The sequence below is a fragment of the Astyanax mexicanus genome, chromosome 10 (assembly GCF_023375975.1).
Source record: "Astyanax mexicanus isolate ESR-SI-001 chromosome 10, AstMex3_surface, whole genome shotgun sequence".
Lineage (NCBI taxonomy): Eukaryota > Metazoa > Chordata > Actinopteri > Characiformes > Acestrorhamphidae > Astyanax > Astyanax mexicanus.
Genome location: NC_064417.1, coordinates 3,170,028 through 3,191,601, shown reverse-complemented (window position 1 = coordinate 3,191,601; position 21,574 = coordinate 3,170,028). Strand labels below are relative to the sequence as shown.

The following is a 21,574-nucleotide window of genomic DNA, read 5'->3' as shown; positions in this document are numbered from 1 at the left end:
AGCAGCTGATTGGGTGGGACAATTGGTTGAGCTAAATTGAGGGAAAATTAGAAATAAAATAAAAAAGAAAACAGTGTTTCTGCTCGTTTTAATGAGCTACAAATGAAAAATAATTACTTTTCTCAGGCTCCATATTTGCTGTATGAGCCTCCAACCACTTTAGCTTTAGCTGGTTCTGGTGAGTCGACCCCTCCATCCACTCCACAGACTGGAAGAGATTGTAGGTATTTGACTGTGAGCCTGTTTTGGGTCTAATTTATTAGGTTCTTGATTGAAGTGCTATTTCTTCCTTTGCTGTTATTATTATTGTTTACTGTTGGCCTAATGTAGCCTTCCTGCTTTCATCAGTGAGAGACTTTTGTAGACTGAAGGGCTGTTCAGTAATTTCCTTCCATTTCATCCTGCCTCTCGCGCTCGAGTGCAGCGCAGTGTGAGAGCTGGATTTTGTTCTTTTTGCTCTTATGTATTTTTTTATTTATTTCCAAGCTTTTTCTTCCCGCTCTCCTTCCCTCTCTCCGTGTCACATTTGCGTCCCTTTTGTTTCTCTTGTGTAATGACATCGACCTACATCCTGAATTAAACTCCTGAACGGAGAGGATTTTTGACTCAGCTCAGTTCCAGACTGAGATGAACAGGATTGTTTGATTTTAGTATATGTCTATATTTCATCAGTACAGAGTAAAAGAAGGGAAAAAAAATTCTGATGGTAAAAAAAAACTGCCTGACTTATTTTATTGCAGTTTTTGCTCCAGACAGGACCACTCAGGCAATCACAGGAATGGCCGTCTCAACACAAGCAGACATTTACCATTTCAGAGTCTTGTGTAGGTCCTTTTCATACTCCTTTTTTTTTCTAGCAGACAAATCAGGAGTGTGAAATCAAGAACAACCAGCTTACAGAACAGTTTCTTCCCCCAGGCCATCAGGGCTCTGAACACCTCACACCTAATAGTCATTCCTCCAATCCTATCCTCCAATTTCACTTCACACTCCACTGATATAAGCCTCTGTCCAGCAAAGGAGTTCTCAGTACGCTTTATAATCTCTCACTTTTCACAATACGCAATACAAAGCACAATATTTGGAAGTATGCTTGGGGTCATCATCCTGCTGGAAGATCCATAACCTAAGACACAAACCCAGCCCCAACTTTCTGACACTTGGCCCTACATTGCGACCCAAAATCCTTTGATAATCCTCCAGATTTCATGATATCTTTCACACATTGGAGGCACCCAGCGCCAGATGCAGGAAATCAACAACCCCAAAACATCTTTGAACCTCCATCATATTTTACTGTAGGTACTGTAATCTTCTCATTGCAGGCCTTATTTGGTTCTCGATAAAAATTACAGTGATATGCTTTACCAAAAGCTCAAAAGAGGAGTCAAAAATACAAAAAATAGAATGTCAGCAAGTTGGTAACAACAGTAATAAAAAAGGGAAACATAATGTAGAAGAGCTAGATAACTAGATTCAATACTCTATGAGACACAGAACAAACTGAGGGGTGTTTATAGTAGATAGGCCAGGTGGAAACTATCAGTAACTGGGGGAGCAGGAACACCGTAGCGTCACATGATCAGCGGAGTCAGCGAAGTCTGGTGTGGTGTTCTTTGAGTAGTTCATAGTCCAGAGCAGGCAGACTGAGTAGAGTAAGTGTGTGGTGCTATGGATGGACGTGTGTATACACGTGTTATTGTTTTTAACCTTGCTGGTTAAAAAAAGGTGAATAGATTTCCCTCTTTTCTACTAGATTTACACTGCTGAATTTTAGTGCTTTATCACGGGGATTATTGCTGATAGCCTCTTAACATTGGTCGATGCATCTTTTGAGCCCTTGGGCATACACACACATAAATATATATATATACATACATATGTATGTGTGACTGTGTGCATAGCTAATAAATGCTTTTCCTGGCATGCTGCTCAGCTCATATCTTATAGGTGTGTTTAAGGTATTAAACTATACTTCATTCTGACCCTCAGAGAGAAGTGTCCACTGAAGCCTTGGCCCCGGTCCTCTCTGACTCACGCCGGAGCCGTGGATCTACTGGGGCAGGCTATTAATCACATCATCATCCTGCTCAGATTCATAATGCTAAGTCTTGTTTAAGCCTATGCTAATATAATTCTAATGAAGCTTAGATGCTGAGCCTCTGCCATTTTAATGCGCTTCCTTAAGTGCAGAGTACATTTGAATTGAAATAGCTCCAGCAGTGTGGGGATAAGGGGACTTTTCAGGCCTTCAGCAATTTTCTTTTTCTCCTCCTCCTCCCTTCCTTTCCTCAGCTCTCCACTCCTCTCCCGTCTTATGGGGAAACAAGCCCTGAGCCTGTGAAGAAAAAAAAAAAAACTGTATTATTAATATGTTCAAAATCCAGTTGGTATAGAAATGAGAGCTAAACTGAGGAGCCAGGCTGTGAGTTTGAGCACATAGCGTATCAATTTATCATGTAGCTACTTTAAATACACACTCAATTCTTCAATGATTGCATGGTCAGTTTTCCTCACAAAGCCCAGTGCTGTATGGCCCACACAAGCTGCTTTTTCTCTTTATATATTTGATCTACTTTATCTTTATCTTATCAATTACTTTATTATTTCTGCAGTTCTTCACCTGTCAAACTAACTCTAATTCTAATTCTTCTCTTCGCTGCTGAAACTCTGCTGAGACTCAAGTCCTTAATCATGTTAATCTGAGCTAAAGCTTTTCAGGCTAAAGCTGCTGTTTCCATGTGGGTCAGCCAGACGTCTTCCTGTAGCAGTTTCTTTCTCCAGTTTCTATGAAGGAAGATGTAGAAAACAGTACTCACCGCTCTCTGGCTTCAGCTAAAGTCATTTCTCTAAAGAAAAGACTTCCACTTTTAACAGTTACTACTAAGAGAGAGCAGTAACACCGTCCGTTCCAGCACTGCTTTACTACAGATGAATTGACATGTTTTAAAGTGCGCTTCCAAAGCTCCATTGCTACTTAAAAGCTGTAAGTTATTGACTAATGAACTGTTTGCCTAAAATCACTCCCTCTTTTATTATTTTCTATGTTTTTTTCACTATATATTTTAAAAATATATATATTTATTTATTTATTTATTTATTTATTAGTATTTATTAGTATTTGTTTGTTACAATACTAAACAAATATTTTCTATTTTTTTTTGTTTGTTTTTTTGTTTCCCTTAAATGCTCTTGCAAAATGTTGTACAAAGTGTGCTTATGACTCTGGTCAAGGGCCATTGTTGACAATTAAAGTAAAACAAGGCTCCTTCATAAAGGGTTTATAAACAGTCTATGAGGGAGTTTTTTTTATTGGTTAATAATTAGGTTGTATCTATATATATTTGTTTTAGTCAGAATTAACATGTCTAATAAAATGATATAGAAAGTCACTTTAGTTATTTAATGTTCTTTTATGTTAATATACACCACATTTATTCGAAGATTAATCTGGGTAGTTAAAGTTATTAACAGGTTATTAACAGTTATTGCTGATTGATTAAATAAAAAACAAATTAAGGTAAGCATTCAGAAAGATCTGAGGTTTAACAGCATAAACGAATGTGAAATCACTACTTTGCAAACAACAGAACACTGTTATCTGTTATATGCATGTGTTGCAACTGCTTATTAATGGTTTATAAAGTATTTATAACCTAATTAATAACATTATTAAAATCTTTGTAAATGATTTATGAACCTTTTAATAAAGGAGCATTGTTTTACAGTTATAACTTCACTTTCAAGAAAGTAAAGTGAATCTGATTTTTGCCCTTTCCCTTGGTTATTTTCAGTCAGTGGTGCACGTGTATTTACCATTGCCAAGATAGCAATACACCAGAAATTTACCTGAACACACCTTTTCACACTTCCAGAGCACCATGTCCATCAGTGTAGATATACAGTATTCACACACACCTTGGCTATTTAAACAATACATTTGTAAGGTGTGAAAATAGTCTTTTGACGAGGTGTAAGATAGCAATAAGCATTGCAATATGGCTATAGCACAGGGTGTACAATAGAGCCCTAAATCTAAACTCAAACTAAAACACAATAATAAATAATAGGGTTCTTAAGGGAATACATGGAGCGAACCTTTTATGTACTTATCTTAAAAATGTTCATTTTAAAAAAGATATTCAATCCCCCCCTTACCCAGAATATCTGCAGGCAGGAGCTCTCTGCAGTTGTTAATTAGTGTCTCACAGTGTGGTTGAGGAATTGGAGCCAAATCCATCTCGCAGAACTGCTTCAGCTCAGTGATAATTGGTGGCCTTCAAGCATGAACCACGCTTTTCAGGTCAAGCCAAAACATTTCAATAAGCCTAAGATCGGGGCTGAGACAAGGCCATTCCAAAAGTTTACATTTATTATTTCTTATCTATTATTGTGAGATTACTTGGTGTTCTTTGAATTAGTCAGAGTGTTTATGCATACACTTTACATTCTGATTATTGCAGAATAATGTCAGTAATCGAATTAACACGTTTAGATTGAAAGTGTGTAATCAGATAATGGTAAAAAATCTTATTTTTATTATCGGTTATAAGATTTTTGCTTTGCAACCTGCATGTAAACTCAATGAAATGCACAAAAGGTATGCAATAATTTCCCTAATTAATCACAGGTGTGATTTTGGCGTAATGTGCAATGAACCAATAAACATGTCACTTGGCGTTTAAGAACCAGGTGTGCTCTGACTTTGGCACATTGCTATTTCAGGGGCGCAGACACCTGTTAACTGTTCACTTCCAAGATAGCAAGAAATGTTTGACTGTTGACATCTGTCTAAGTTCATTGTTTTGCCATCTGGTGGCAGTTTCAGAAATAATATTCATGAACTAACAAAATTAATGAACTATTATTAAATCATTTTTAATTCAGCTGTCTTAATAGTATTTTTAGACCTTAATCTGATTTAGCAAAGTGGGTGCTAACCTGGAACCAAACTCAGCTCTGTGTGTGATCTCCAGTCTCCGGACTACATTGCCCAGAATGCACCACGCACTGACATCACACCCATTTCCGGTCACATGACACTGCACACGACACCTCCAGGAAGTAAATCACCGGAATTCTAATCAACTGTGTTAGGACCTATTTAAGGTGCTTAGTTTCACTTTTTTTTGCAACGAACCCTGTTCAAATCTACCAATACACTACCAACATCATGCTTCACACTTAAAAACAGCCATCCTCACTTTGAATCTAACACTACAGGCATAACCCCACCCTTCTTCTTCTTGGGTAGCAATAGTTTCAGCATTCAGATGTACTGTTCTGTCACGGATCCCACTCTTGCCCACTGTTGTCTGGGAAAAGTTCAATGAAGCCCTTGAGCTTTAGAAATGTCTTTATAACCTTTTTCCCACTGATTGGCACCTTTATTTCTGAAGTATTCAGAAGAGAGTTTCTTTCTTCTGTGTGGCGTAATGTGCCTGACTGGACGGCTTATGTGCTGCCGAGCTCGCACTAATTTAAAGAGCCAAAGTTAGATTAAGACTGAAAAAGACTGGCCAAATTAAAGCTGGTCATTAACTGAAGCACTTAGTTTACTGATCACTGATCCTAATTATCTCCTCAGTCTGGCGGCATTTAATGGGGCGGGTTAATACCTGGCCTACCGAAGACAAAGAAGAAGTAGGAATAAAACAGTCAATAAATCAGATTATTTTTGCTTTGCAACCTCCATATAAACTGAATGAATAAGTCATGATGTAAACTCAAACTTAATGCTGCACTTTTTTTTTTTTTTTTTTTATAATAATCACAATCACTTATGCTTCCTTACTGCGCAGAATGATATTCCTGAAGAGGAAATGATTCCAGTCCCTATTTTCTATGGACGAGTGTCAGTATGTCTTTGCTGTCATAATGATGGGAAAAGTACAGCTTGCATGTCTCGAAAATACTAATTATCTTCATTAATAATTAATCATGTGTGTTATTTCTGCATAAGGTGCAATAAATCAATCGGCATGTCATTTGCCATTTAAGAACCAGGTGTGATCTGACTTTGGCGCATTGCTATTTCAGCAGCTGCCAACATCACGTGGCATTTAATGGGGCGGGTTGATACCTGGCTTAAGACGAAAGAAGTGGGAAAGTTTTGTCTCGATTTTATGTCAATAGATCAATATAAACAGACTAATAAAAACAGCAATGCGTGTAACCAACACCGTTCTCAAACTTTTGCTGCATTTCCACCAACCAAAGTAGGTTCTAGAACCAGGAACGTTCGTTCGCAGCGGAAACCGAAGAATACTAAGATATTTAGCGCAAACCAGGCCCTATTTTAGCAGTCTAAAGGCGAGTGTCAGTGTGTCTTTGCTGTCATAATGACAGGAAAAGTACAGCTTGCACTTGTTTGAAATGCACGAAAGGCATGTACTAATTTTCTTAATTAATAATCATGGGTGTGATTTCAGCATAACGTGCAATAAACCAATCAGCGTGTCACTTGCCATTTAAGGAGCTAAATGTTGATTTTTAGCACTCACCATTTAGCTTGATTTAGGTCGTGTTAGCATCATTGCTTTTGTAAAAGTAAAAGTATTGGAAAAGTACACCTTGTGCAGCTAGATAGAGGCAAAAGGCATGTACTAAAGAGTTTAGAAATCAATACCTGGTGGAATAACCCTGGTGGTTTTTAATCACAGTTTTCATGGCATCTTGGCATCATGTTCTCTTTCTCCACCAGTCTTACACACTGCTTTTGGATAACTTTATGCTGCTTTACTCCTGGTGCAAAAATTCAAGCAGTTCAGTTTTGTTTGGTTTGATGGTTTGTGATCATCCACCTTCCTCTTGATTATATTCCAGAGGATTTCAATTTGATAAAATCAAAGAAACTCATAATTTTCTAGTGGTCTCTCCTTTTTTTCTAGAGCTGTATATAACAAATAAGCATTGCAACATGATAATTAATCTTCTTTTCATTTATTGAGTAGTAAATATACAGTATAGTATTAAAATCTGGGTATTGTCTTACAGTTTCCCCCTGTATTTTTCACTACCTGTCTTTCTTTCAGTTTTAACAAGATGCCCAGTCCCCAGTGAGTCCCCACAATGTGATGCTACCACCCCCATACTTCATTTTGGGGGTGGTGTTAGTTCTGGCATGTGTTTGACAGTGTTAGATTAGATGTTTGACAGAAGTTAGAATTTTGGCAGCAGAGCTCACTGTCACCCGGTCCAGATCTGATCTTTGGGTTTGTTTAAAAATAATAATACAATGAGATGTTTTAGTGTGTTAAAAAAAACTGTGTAGTGTTTTTATTATTATTTTTAATCCAGCCTCTCTGCAAAAAATAAAGCTAAAATGTACAGATAACTATAAAAAAAACTTTATAAAAAAATAATTTTAAATGCTTGGATCAACCCTAATCCCAAACATCTGGTTTAAAAACGGATAATACTTGAATATTTGTTTTTGTTTTTTTTTTTTGCTCAAAATATCTGTTTATTTACTTTTATTTGGATTCTAACTCATTCAGATGTAGGTTTGGTCATTTAAGAGACATTTTATTTTGCTTATATGCTATTTTCTTAATAAAGTAATATTAAAAATACAGCAATTTTCACTAAATGGTTCAACATGGACTATTAATAATGCATTCTGTCTATTTTTGGGTTCATACATAGAAAATTAGAGTCGGTAATACACAAAAAAAGGTCATAAAGGTCGTAAACGCAGGCAAGAAATAATGCTTTGTAAAGTGGGTAAAAGAAACAATACTCTGTGAGGAGTGTGTGGAGTGAAGGTATATTTATAATGGGGTGAACAGGTGAAATCAATACTCAGGTGATTGTGTGATAGAGTCATGTTAGTGTGAGGTGCATTCTGGGTATCGTAGTCCGGAGACTGGAGATCGCAGGTAGAGCTGAGTGTTCGAAAAACCGGAGGGAGTTACACAAAGTTTGGAGTGAAATATATATATATATATATATATATATATATATATTTAAGCACCATTTCATTATGCTTATATGGTTTTCAATATTGTAATATTAAAAATACAGCAATTTTCACCAGATGATCGCACATGGCCTGCTATTATTAATCGCACATGGCATGCTATTATTAATGTTCTCTGTGTTTCCAGTATTGGAGTGAAATATATAAATATATATGATGGAGATATAATTTACCTCGAGTAATATGTAATATGAAATGAGAACATTGTGAATTTTATAACCAGAGGGTTTTCATGCGGTGCATCCTGGTGGGAAACCGACACCATTTTATTCGTATGATTTAATTTGCATTATATGACATCCTTGATGGGATTATTATATATGACTACATTGTGCTGAATATGTTCTGCAACCCTACTTTTCATTTAATATGAATGAAGGATGATAAGAAGCATATGCATCAATATACAGTGGCGTGAAAAAGTATTTGCCCCCTTAGAGATTTATTTTGCTTTTTGCATTTTTGTCATGCTTACATTTTTTTCAGATTATCAAACAAGCTTTAACATTAGATAAATAGATTATGATTAACTATAAAAAAACACTTTTTAAATGATGATTTCATGTATTTAGGGGAAAAAAACAAATCAGAACCAAATTAGCCCTTTGTAAAAAGGAGAATGTCTTTCCATTTGTTCGTGACCTCAAGTTCAGACATACTTGGGTTCTGCAGCAGGACAATGACCCAAAGCACAGAAATAAGTACACTTTTGATTGGCTTGAACAAAAACAAACATACTTGAAACTCTTCCAATGTGTCTGAATTAAAACAAATTAAAAAAAATAAGAGTGGAACAAAATTCTTGGCACAACCAAGTTATTAGGGGGGCAAAAATGTTTTCACGCAGGGCATGATTGGTTTGGATATATATTTTTTTCTTTTAATAAATACATTTTATTTTATAAACTTTCTTTGTTTGATAATCGGAAAAAATATTAGTATAACAAAAAAAAAAAACTAACAAATCTGTATGGGGCAAACACTTTTTCATTTCATGTACAATTCCTGTATATTGTATAAAAATAAATATATAGTCTTTATATATTGAAGCAGAGATATTACCCTGTCACAGAGATGTGAATGGGCTATATAGAGCAGTGGCTCTGCTTGGAGTGCATTTCATAAAAAAAGTACAGGAGTTCTTTGTATTTCAGACAGTTATTGTGACAATAGAAGCATATTTTTTCTGTGATCTTTTTTTATGAATTTATGGCAGTTTGTACTGTGTATATAATTATGTTTTTATTATTTTAGAATAGAGTAAGAGATTATTCCTTCTCAGTTTGGCTTCCTATTCAAATATGTGCTCTCTCTCTTTCTCTTTCTCTTTCTCTTTATCTCAGACAATCCACAAAACAGCTAGACTAGATACACAACAATATATATTTTTATTAAATTCAGAGCGTATTCAAATATATATATATATATATATATATATATTCTCTCCACAGCAGACAAAAAAATTACAATCATTATAATTATTTAAAATTGCAGCATGTTTTGCCTTTGTGATAACTGCGGTGTCTAAAGGGTTAACCGCTGCTGCTGCTGCTTGTGGAGCTTTGTGATGCTTTTATGATGCCTCTTTCTCTCTGAGGAAATATCGCCCGCTAATGAAGATACTTAATCTCTGTCATTGAGCTAAAATAAGCCGTCCACTTTATGTAACATAAATGTTGTACAGCGATAATCATTTCATTATTATTGATTACAGGATCAGCGTTACAATTATGGAGCTTTTAAAATGACTGCGTTATTTGATACAGTCTTGTGCCAGTCCCCCGCAAATAAGATTTACAGAATTAGCATTAAGTGCTAATTAAGCATATCTGCACTCTAACTGCACTAAACTGAAGAGGCTTTTGTCTCTCATTTCATCTTTCATTTCTGTTCCTTTGGTCAAGTAGGGAAATCTGCATGCTTAAACTTCTCATCTTCCTGTGGTATTTGGGAAGTGTTCAGGCAGATCAGGATACTGGAACTACTGTGGATCCAAGATATCGTGTTTTTCGCACTATAAAGTTGCCAACCAACCAACTTACCAACCATTTACCTATCACCATCCAAACCGATCAACCTATAGATCAACCAACCAACCAACCAACCAACTAACCAACCAACCAACCAACCAACCAACCAACCAACCAACCAACCTAATTGCCTACCTGCAGTACATACCATCCACTAACCCACCTACCTACCTATTTACCTACCAAACCAACCACTAACCCACATACCTACCTACCTACTTATATACCTGCAACCAATTTAACCAACCTGCCAACCAAACTACCAATATACAAGTAAATATCCCTACTTCCTATTAACTCTCCTGCCTATCTACCAACCAGTTAACCAACCAACCAATCAACCTTCACATAAACTAAAATCTGTCCTCACATAAATCTAACTGTCTACCTGAAGCACCTACCATCCACCAACCTAAACTGAAGAGGCTTTTGTCATCTTTCATTTCTGTTCCTTTGGTCTCATCTTCCTGTGGTATTTGGAAAGTGTTCAGGCAGATCAGGATACTGGAACTACTGTGGATCCAAGATATCAGATTTTTCGCACTATGAAGTGCACTTAAAATGCGCTAGCGGTTTGCCGCTAATGCTAATGCCGCAGCCTTTGTGGAAATCTGGAAATCTAAGTTTACTGTGAATAGAAGCGCTTTACTCACCCAAATACTCTGTGAAGCATTTAGGTGCTGGTAACTCTGATGAACTTATCCTGTACAACAGAGGAAACTCTTGATTATCCTTCCCTGGGGTGCTTCTGATGAGTGCCAGTTTCATCATAAGGTTTATGATGGTTATGCCACTGCATTTTTTTTTTCCCAAATGAAATAGTTTCCAAATCCAAACGTTTTTTGATTAACTATTCTATTTTTTTTTTCTTTATTTAGTTGAGTAGTTCTTGCTTCTCATAATATGGTTTAGAACATAAATCGATCTAATAAATAAATAAATAAATAAATAAATAGAACTCAAATATTCACTATTCACTGTATACCTGTAACTCTACCTCTTCACTACTTTACTTGAACTGATGCTCTCAAACACTTTATTAAGAGACAAGAAATTCAAGTAATTAACTCTTGACGAGTTCAGCACAGCTGTTAACTGAAGTAACTTGTTTTTCTCAGTAATGCTGATCTAAAGTTATTGGATTTCTAGCCTTTTTCACCAGGTTTGAAGCAACCTTGCAACTGATTGACAGTATAAAACTGAGAATGTTCACGATCCTCTCTAGCATGAGACGGTCAGAGATGTAACTGAACTGATCGTGCAGGCTGTAGCCAATGAGACAGCTAGAAGAAAAAATACATAAATAAAAAATCCGATAAGAAAAGCACAGATGCTCTGGGACAGCATGTGCCCAGTAGACCACAAAGGTGGATGAGCTGCCAATTTTCCAAGAAACTGGTTTTACAATTTTAAGTCAGCTATCACTTGTGACTTGTGTAGGAATGTGTTGCTTGTTACCTCCAGCCCCCAATGTAGAAAATATTTATTGGTATGATTAAAGGATGGGTGTATTTAACCAATCACAGATTCACTCACATTCTGTACTTTTTGAGAAAAACCAAAGTCATATCCCGTTTCATCATCTTCATACAATGTGTCCAGGTCTCCTGTTGACGGCATTGTGCTGGTTCTTACGATGGATTATTTTGAAGATATTCATAGCCTGTGCCTCGGCGACACTCATTATTTGTGTGTTTTTGTCTGATCATCTAGTTTGTGCACTTTTATGACAAAAATACCAGAAACTTTTCAAGAAAAACTGTCACTAAGTGTGAGATGCTTTCAGTTTCTTAAGCCCTGTGTAGTGTAAACCTGGCTTAAGGGCTTCTTGATCAGCTGCACATCTTGTTAGACCCCGGCATTGAGCTGCCTTCTCACGGCGGAAGAATGGACAGTGGTTTTTTAATGATATATTTGAGGTGACTTTTTTGGTCCAGTTGTCAGATTTCCTCCAGACTTTTTTATAGCAACCTTCATATGTGGTCCTAGATCTGACACACATCCAATTTGTGGCCTTCGTCTCAAACAGTCCCTCCTAACATTACTGCCCAGCTTTAGTACCGCACCACAACGATATGCACTGCCACTGCCATATGCTAATTAGGGCCCAGGTGCGCTATTTGCTTTCATTCGGTTCGTTCCTTTGTTGAAGGTTTATTCATTTTTGCTCATGATCAAAATGATTTCAGAGTAGCGGAAACCTAAAAAAAAAACATGAAACAAAACCACATAGACATCACAAAGATATACTACAATTTTTTAAAGGCAGCTTTTTCTGCCAGTGTCCCCATGTGTCCTGGAAAATGTGGAAATGTCCTGAGTATTTTGAAGCTGAGCTTTTATTTCATCATGGAAACTTACCTACCTACCAATGAATCTGCCAATCAACCAACTAAGCAACCTATCTTACTCCCTACCTGCAGTACCTACCATTCACTAACCCACCTACCTACCTACCTATTTACCAACAAACCAACTTACCAACCACTTACCCACCTACCTACCTACCAATCAACCAAACAACCAACCAAACAATCTACCAACCAACCAATTAGCCTATAAATCAACCAACCAACCTAACTATCTACCTGTAGCACCAACCATCCACTAATCAACCTATTTGTCTATTTACCTACCAACCAACCTATCTACCACTATCCCACATACATACCTACCTACCTATCTACCTACAACTATCTAACCAACCTACATATCAACCTACCTATTAATATACCAGTTAATCTACCTACTCCCCACCAACCCTCCTGCCTACCTACCTATCTACCATCCAACCAATCAACCTATAGATCAACCAACTAACCAACCAACCCAATTGCCTACCTGCAGTACATAAGATCCACTAACCCACCCACCTACCTATTAAGCTACTAACCAACCTACTTATCAACCTACCTATCTGCATGCCAACCAAATTACCAATATACTAGTGAATATACCTACTTCCCATTAACCCTCCTGCCTATCTACCAACCAATTAACCAACCAACCAATCAATCTACTAATCAACCAATTAACCAACCAATCTAACTGCCTACCTGCAGCACCTACCAGGTACTAACCCACCTATTTACCTATTTACCTACCAACCAACCAACCTACCAACCACTTACCTACCTACCTTACTGTCTACCACTATCTTCCTATTTACCTACCTACCAACCACCATATCTATCAACTAACCAACCTACCTACCAACCAGTCAACCAATGAACCAGTCTACCTACCAACCCACAAACAAACCTGCTGGTTACCAATTAACCAGCAACAGTCAACAATACCACTTGGCAACCCTATAACAACAACTCAGTAGAATGTAGCATAGGGTTCATGGCAGTGCACGGTGTATGTGAAGGTTACAGCTAAATAATAAAGTGACCTTAATTCAACACCTTATTACCAATCCTCGTACCATAGTAACCACCTAGCAACATTTTAGCAACCACCTTTTTTATTTTATTTTAACAACCTCCTGGAAACACCTTAGCAACCACATATCACACTTTATCCACCTCCAGCAGCACTTTAACCAACCTGATAAGCATGACAACTGCCTGACCACACTTTATCAACCACTATCTCTCTATCTATCAGTGTTCAGTCTTCAGTTTCTGAATCAGTTTTTCTGATTTTGCTATTTATAGCTATACATTTGAGTAAAATTATTATTTTTGTTTTATTCTATAAACTACAGACATTTATTTTTGTTACCATTTTTTACTGTTCATTTTAAGTGCAGCTCTGAAACCAGTGTGTATATTGGTTTGTATGAAACGTATCGAGGGAAATGGTGTCTGAAGAAGATAACCTTGGGAATCTGTATTGTGCCACATGCTCTCCACTGTGTATCTCAGTTAGAATTGAGTGTTTTGAACCAAACGAATTGAAAACATAGTTTCTTGCAGTGACATGCCCAACATCACCACCAGCACAGTGTTGTGTTGACCTGTGTTGCCTTTGTGAACACAGCCTAAAGCTGTGCAGTGATTATTCTATTCTTATTCTATTCTCTCTCTCTCTCTCTCTCTCTCTCTCTCTCTATCAGAGCTGTGCCCAGTGCCCTGTGGTAGTCACGGCGTGTGTTCGGAGGGTCGATGCCAGTGTGAGGAGGGCTGGGAGGGTGCGGCCTGTGACCAGCGGGCATGCCACCCTCGCTGTGAGGAACACGGCCAGTGTGTGGACGGCAAGTGCCAGTGCCAGCCTGGATGGGAGGGTGAACACTGCACCATTGGTAAGGGACATGTGTAAAAAAAAAATTAAGCAATTAGCAATCTTAGTCAATTTATATTTTATTTTATATAATATAAAATAAAATATAAATTGACTAAGATTTTCCCTAACTGTGATATATATATATATATATATATATATACATTATTGATATATAATAATGTGATAATAAAGTGATATTATATACATATATGTGAATTTTCCTCTTGCAAAAAACTGTGCCCTGATCACAATATTTCAGGGTATTTTTGCAATAATGATATTTAAAAATGGGCCAATGTTATTGCGTACAAAAAAAATCCCCTTTTTTTATTTTTTAACTTGTATCATGATGAATCTGTGCATTCCGTAATCCCAAATTGCTACATGCTAATATTATATTAAGATGTGCTGTTTAATATTCACTCCCTTGTGAAAAAGAAGTATACTTAAGAGGAATAAAAGTATATTTAAATTACGTAAAGAATACTAAAAGTACATTTTCAGTTTAAATTTTTCAGTTTTTACTTTCTATGTTTTTCCATAAAATGCATTTTTAAGCAGTATGCGTTAAATTAAATTTTGTATTGCTAGTAAATATATGTTGTTGTTTTTTTACAATAGAATAATTCAATCTACTCTGCTAAGTTTGGAGAAGTTTTACAAAAAGTCAATAATCCAACATGTACAATAAATAATACTGAACAGATTTGAACTTTTTAAGGCCTCTAGTATTTATTAAATGGGAAATGAGAACAGCATGAATGTTTCTTACTGTTGAGTTTTTTGCAAAAAAAAAAAAAAAAACAGCTAAAAATATGTACCCTGATCATGAAATTTCAGGGTATTTTTGCGACAATGTATAAAACAAAATGCCAATTTATTTGCATGCAAAATGATATGGCACTATTTTGATTATGTTTATTAATGTTTTCTGGTTTGTCTAAATGCTTTACTTCCTCAGAACCTGTTGGTTGGAACAGGTTGGAGATTTGATCGAGGGCTCATTTGCATGTCACAGCCCCCCCCCCCCTCCCTAACCCCCCCTCTTGTGATCATTATTGCAAAATGCCAGAGCTGCGATAGCGATTAACAAATGATATATTGCGCAGTCCTGGTCTCTGACGCTTCCCTGTCAGGAGGCTTCCTAATCAGCCACCACATCACAGCTAATTTGACGGTAATTAAACCGTAATATTTCCTCGTCAACTCGCCCCCCCACCCCGTTCTTTTCCGTTTGCATGCAGATGAGCGAACGCTTGAAGAATTTAAAAAATCAGTAAAAAAAAAAGGTGCGGCAGGCGAATTTGCGAGTGTGCGAGGCGCGCGAGCGCCGAGTCTCGGAGAGCCATTAAATCTCGGCCATTTACTAAAAGCAAAGCCGGGAAATTTCATCCTTTTTGCACTTTAACAAGGGAATTAAAGAGCTCGCTCTGTAGCTTTCCTCAGATGGGTCAAACTAATTGCAGCCCCCGAGTTCCTGACTTAAAGCCTCTTTTAAACATGCAAGTTGTCCAGTACACTGTGAACTGTGTCTCCAGTAAGTATGTACAGTGTGTCACGTTTCTGCAGATATTTAAGTATATCTTTTCATGGGAAAACACTGACAAAATGACACTTTGACACGACAATGAACAGTAGTCTGTGTTCAGCTTATATAACAGTGCAAATGTATTAATCCTTCAAAATAACTAAATAAATATACAGCCATTCTTGTCTTAAAACCATTGGCAACAAAAGTGAGTGCAACCCTTAGTGAAAGTTCCTTAAAAGTCAATATATTTTGTGTGGCTTTCTTGTGCACAGACTTCAGAAGAGGCTCCCCTCAGGGGTCAGAGTCATGCAGACCAATTTGATGTATTGTGTGGCGTATAGTATGAGCACAGACAGGCTCACCCCTTAAAGCCTTATGTGAATGAACTCAACATCTATTAAGCTTTATGAAACAGGTCTCACCAATGATGTTAAGAACAGCAAATGCAAACATATTATAATGCATTTAATATGGCTTTGTGATATAAAGCTTTATACTGTGGTGTTATACTGTTTTATGTTTGAGATTATAAACATTTATGTAAAGTTAGAAAGGCTTATGTTATAAAGCAAGTGTTATTAAGCATTATGAATGCATTTATAATGCTTTATAGATACCTGATTCATTATACAGTATATATGTGTGTGTGCAGGCTGTAGCTAAATGTGCTTAATACACTTACTGTACTTCTCCTCTTCTCGTTTCTTGTTTCTTCCTCTGCAGCCCATGATTTAGATGTGGTGGTAAAAGGTGAGTGGCTCATTAGTATTATCTATAACACAAGAAATGAATCTATTCAGCTCTGGGAATCATGGATTTTCTGCAGCTGAGTAGCAGAGTAACACATGCTGGTAATATTTTACTTCGATCACTTAGTCGATTATAAGGCATTTCTGCTCTCTGTAGGGTATGTTGTATAATTTAGTGCAGCGGAGGGAGCGATCACTATCATTTCAGACATCTTTCCTAGGAAGAATTGAATGAATCGATTTTAAAAGATTCTTTCCAACTAATAAATGTTACAGCGCAGTCAATTATGAAACGCAGCCGTCTCACGGCAATCGGCTGCGGTGTACGGTGTGCCGTAAGTACAGGGGTAGGACGATGAAACTGAAACATCTGTCATTTTAGTGTGGGAGGTTTCATCATGGCTAAATTGGAGCAGCCTGGTGGCCAATCTTCATTAATTGCACATTATTGCACCAGTAAGAGTGCGAAGTAAGAGTGTGAAGGTTCAGTTAGCAGGGTAAGAGCACAGTTCTGCTCTAAATATTGCTATAATGCACACAACATTATGGGCGACATACCAGAGTTCAAAAGAGGACAAATTGTTGGTGCACGTCTTGCTGGCGCATCTGTGACCAAGACAGCAAGTCTTTGTGATGCATCAAGAGCCACGGTATCCAGGGTAATGTCAGCATACCACCAAGAAGGACCAACCACATCCAACAGGATTAACTGTGGACGCTGTAAGAGGAAGCTGTCTGAAAGGGATGTTCGGGTGCTAACCCGGATTGTATCCAAAAAAACATAAAACCACGGCTGATCAAATCACGGCAGAATTCAATGTGCACCTCAACTCTCCTGTTTCCACCAGAACTGTCCGTCACCACGATAAATTATTGTGCTCTAAAACCAGGTGTTTCAGTTTTATTGTCCAACCCCTGTACAGCGTCTGTACTGGAAGTAGCTCACTGTGTTTGTCGGTTGTGTGCTTGTGCCAGATGGCTGCCCGGGGCTGTGTAATGGGAAAGGCCGCTGTACTCTGGAGCAGAGCGGGTGGCGCTGCGTGTGTCAGGCGGGCTGGAGCGGTCCTGGCTGCAACATGGTGACCGAGCGCGAGTGTGACGACAACGCCGACAACGATGGAGGTGAGAAAGCTAAACTTCGGGATAAAAAAAGATAATACGAGATCTGATGCCTGATGAAGTCTTTCTTTAAAATGTTTATTTATTTATTTTTTCAGTTAAACAAATATAATTATTCTGTATGAAAAATGTGCTGTAGTTCCATTACATTCCAGGAAACACGAAAACTGAGCTCAGTGATATCTATCAATTATCTTAAAATTATAATATCTAACACCCTATCAGACAACTTGCATTATCTTTGTATAATTTATCCTTAACTTTTCTTTCTTTCTTTTTTTTAGTTTTTCTCTTAGTTTGTTTTCTTTTCTTTCTTTCTTTTTTTTATTTTGTTTTTTTTGTTTTTTTTTACTTATTTTAAATTGTTTCTCATATTATTATTATTATTATTATTATTATTATTATTATTATTATTATTATTATTATTATTATTATTATTATATATATTTTTTATTATTATTATTTTGTTTGTTTTGTTTTGTTTTAATTGTAATGTGTAAAAGTTAAACTGCTTTAAACTTTTTTATTTTATTTTAATAGTCTTTTATTTTTTAAACCTATTTTAATTTGTTTCTTGTATTATTTATTTATTTATTTATTTATAATAGTCTTGTGTTGTTATTTGTAACTTTTTTTAATTTTCTTGTATTATTATTATTATTATTATTATTTATTTATTTATTTATTTTTTTTTTTATGTGTAAAAACTGCTTTAAACTTTACTATACTGTTTTTTTTTTTACTAATCTCTTGTCTTCTTATGATCTTAATTTTTTTAGCAATTAAACCGCAAGTTTTCTTCTTATTATTTTTATTATTATTTTTATTTACATTTGCATCTATTCAACAGATTATTAGACACATTAAGCGAAACGAAATACTTTATTTAACTCATTAACAATACCTCTCATCATTGTTCAGTACAAACAATACAGCTAATAGAAACTTACGATATATAAAACAATACACTCATGTTTTCAGTTCATTTCTTTCTACAAACCCATCAAATTCTTCATCTTTAGTGTCTAAGTTTAACGGTTGGGAGATAAAAGCCCACCGTTTAGAAATCCTGTATTGTTTTAAACGTGAAAACGTTTAAAACAAACACAAAAAACTTTATTTATTTAAAGAACAAAGTTATCTAACATCAAAGCATGTGAAATAAAGTCATTGTGTTGCATGATCTGAAGCAGAAATAACTGCATCCAGCGCTTCCTATCACTTCATATCTGTCTTTCACTTTCACTGTTATAAAGCAACCTCAGCCCACTCTCTCTCTCTCTCTTTCTCTCTCTCTCTCTCTCTCTCTCTCTCTTTCTCTTTCTCTTTTAGACAACTGCTTTATCACAGATATAATACTGGCTGTTTGAGCTCATGCCACATCATCTCTCTTGGGTTCATGGGGTCCTCAAAAGGACTTTGAGAAGGTCTCAAATGTCAGGGTTATGTCTTTTTCAGAACTTTTAGGTGCGCATTTACATTTCTATTTTGGGTCATTGTCCTGCTACATAACCCCACTACATCAGTTTTTAGGTTTTTTTACAGTGGAGTTTTAAGCATTGACCTCGGGAGAGCAGTTCATTGAATGCTCATCTCAAACTTTTGGTGACTTCTTGAGTGATTTTCCGGCTGCAGCCTCAGGGCAGTTTTCTTTTTCGGCAGGTCAGCTTCTACTAGTGAAGCTCAGCAATGTTCCTCTGGTTCCCATTTTGTAGATAATGGCTCACGCTGTGCTTCGGTGATGTACTACACCCTCAGAAAGGGTTTTGTGAAGTGCTTGAGTCTTATAGTCTGAGATAATTCAGCATTTTTCTATTTTTCTCAGCACCTACATTATTCTCGTTCTTTTTTTGTTTGTTTCTGATTTTGTCTGACTTTCTATTGCAGTTTCTTCAATGGTCTGATGGTAAACTTTTGTAGTAATGTAAGTTTTTGTATGTAATTACATATAAACAATAAATTCTCTGTGATAATATAAGTTATAAATCTTTCACAACACTGTATCTATCCAGAATAGCACAACATTTAGGGTAAATCTGGTCTGTCAGAGCCAGGCAGGTTTGAGATATGATAAAAAAAGGACTTTATTAAACAAGGGTAATCCAGAATTGTAGTCAAATACAGGCAAGGTCAAAACAAAAAAAAAAAAAAACAGAAAACAAACATGAAGAGCAAAGAACATACCAAGATTAATAAGACAGTCCAGTTCAATAACAAAACAAAGCAATATTGTAGTCGAAAAATACAAAAAAATGGGTCAATTCCAGAATAAACAATACACAAGCAAAGTAAATGTAATGTATAGATAAACAGAACCAAATCTAATACTCGGCTGGGAGTGAATAAAGTGAACTGAAGTGCAGGGGTATGTATAGTGAGGGGAACAACTGAAATCAATACTCAGGTGATGGTCGTCTAGAAGGTGTCATGTGATCAGTCATGTAAGGGAGTAAATGGTGGTAAAGAGAGAGTGTGTGGTGCATTCTGGTTAATGGAGTCCATCTGGGCTACAGGGGCTACAGGGTTCAAATCATGAAGAAATCTATTATCACACAAAGATGGACACGTTTTTTTTTTTTTTTCCTCTGTAATGTTAATCCCAGTGGATTTAGGTTGAATTTCTACATTTTACAAAGGTTTATCCGAAGGCATTATCAGATATGTACATACAAAATTATATCTTAAATATTTTGACCCGGAAAAGGTTGTATAAGTCGTGGAGATTAATATGAGGGTAAACAACGTAAACAGCGCAGTTTTCTTGGTCTTCTAATAATACAGCAGTGCAGATCTTCAGTGCAGTATTTATATATATATATATATATATATATATATATATATATTTTCTCGAGCCCACTCTGGCCTCTGGCCGCTGTTGTTGTGAAAACAGCAGTGTGGCCCAAACGCTGAGTGGATTTTAAATCTGTGCCGATGTAGGTTAATACCTTTGATGTCTACCAATCCAGCTGAGATGAAAGATGAGTGAAAACATGCGGTCTTCTCTTTTTTTTTGTATTACATATTCTATTCAAAAGAAAAAACAAACAAACAGAGGGGGAAGGACGGAGTGAAGTGAAGCAATCTCTCCTTTATTTGATTGCACGAGGAGATTCTGTGCACGAGGGCGGCCGGCGATGCGCAGGTGACGCTCCGGGGAAGATGATTTGCGGCTGTGCTGCTTTTGGCCGGGTTAAGATGAAAGGCGACGCTGCTGATTGAGCCCAGGCTCTTAGTGAAGCATGTGCTCTTTTTAATATCGCTTCTATCACCCCTCCCAAACACCCAGCACACCCCCCTTCCTTCACAAACACACAAACACATACACAAATACAGAGGTTGGACAATGAAGCTGAAACACCTGTCTTTGTATTTTAGTGTGGGAGGTTTCATGTCTAAATTGGAGCAGCCTGGTGTCCAATCTTCATTAATTGCACATTATTGCACCAGTAAGAGCAATTGTAAGAGTGTAAAGGTTCAATTAGCAGGGTAAGAGCACAGTTCTGCTCAAAATATTGCAGTACACACTATAACATTATGGGTGACCTACCAGAGTTCAAAAGAGGACAGATTGTTGGTGCACGTCTTGCTGCAGCATCTGTGACCAAGACAGCAAGTCTTTGTGATGCATCAAGAGCCACGGTATCCAGGGTAATGTCAGCGAGATACCACCAAGAAGGACCAACCACATCCAACAGGATTAACTGTGGACGCTGTAAGAGGAAGCTGTCTGAAAGGGATGTTCAAAGGAGTTTCTGAAAAGTTTCTCCAGCACCAAGGCTGGAGCAGCAATATTAGCATTAGTCACTAACCACGCTAAGCATTAGCTTTTTTATCATTCAGAAGTGAGTACTATTGGATTGTAGCCTGCTGCTAACCCCAGCTAGCACTGAGGCTGGAGCTGTATTTGCATCATATTAAAACAAGTTACGTGGGA

The 21,574-nt window shown here is 36.8% G+C and overlaps 1 protein-coding gene across 1 annotated transcript in view; it reads left to right on the top strand.

The window, feature by feature from the left end:
• LOC103038474 (teneurin-1) overlaps window positions 1–21,574 on the top strand; it is a 382,057-nt gene that overhangs the window by 252,361 nt on the left and 108,122 nt on the right. Inside the window, exons 13-15 of the mRNA XM_049484363.1 lie at window positions 14,075–14,260; window positions 16,496–16,522; window positions 17,497–17,643. Coding sequence (XP_049340320.1) covers window positions 14,075–14,260; window positions 16,496–16,522; window positions 17,497–17,643 — 360 coding nt within the window. The remainder of the gene's footprint in view (window positions 1–14,074; window positions 14,261–16,495; window positions 16,523–17,496; window positions 17,644–21,574) is intronic.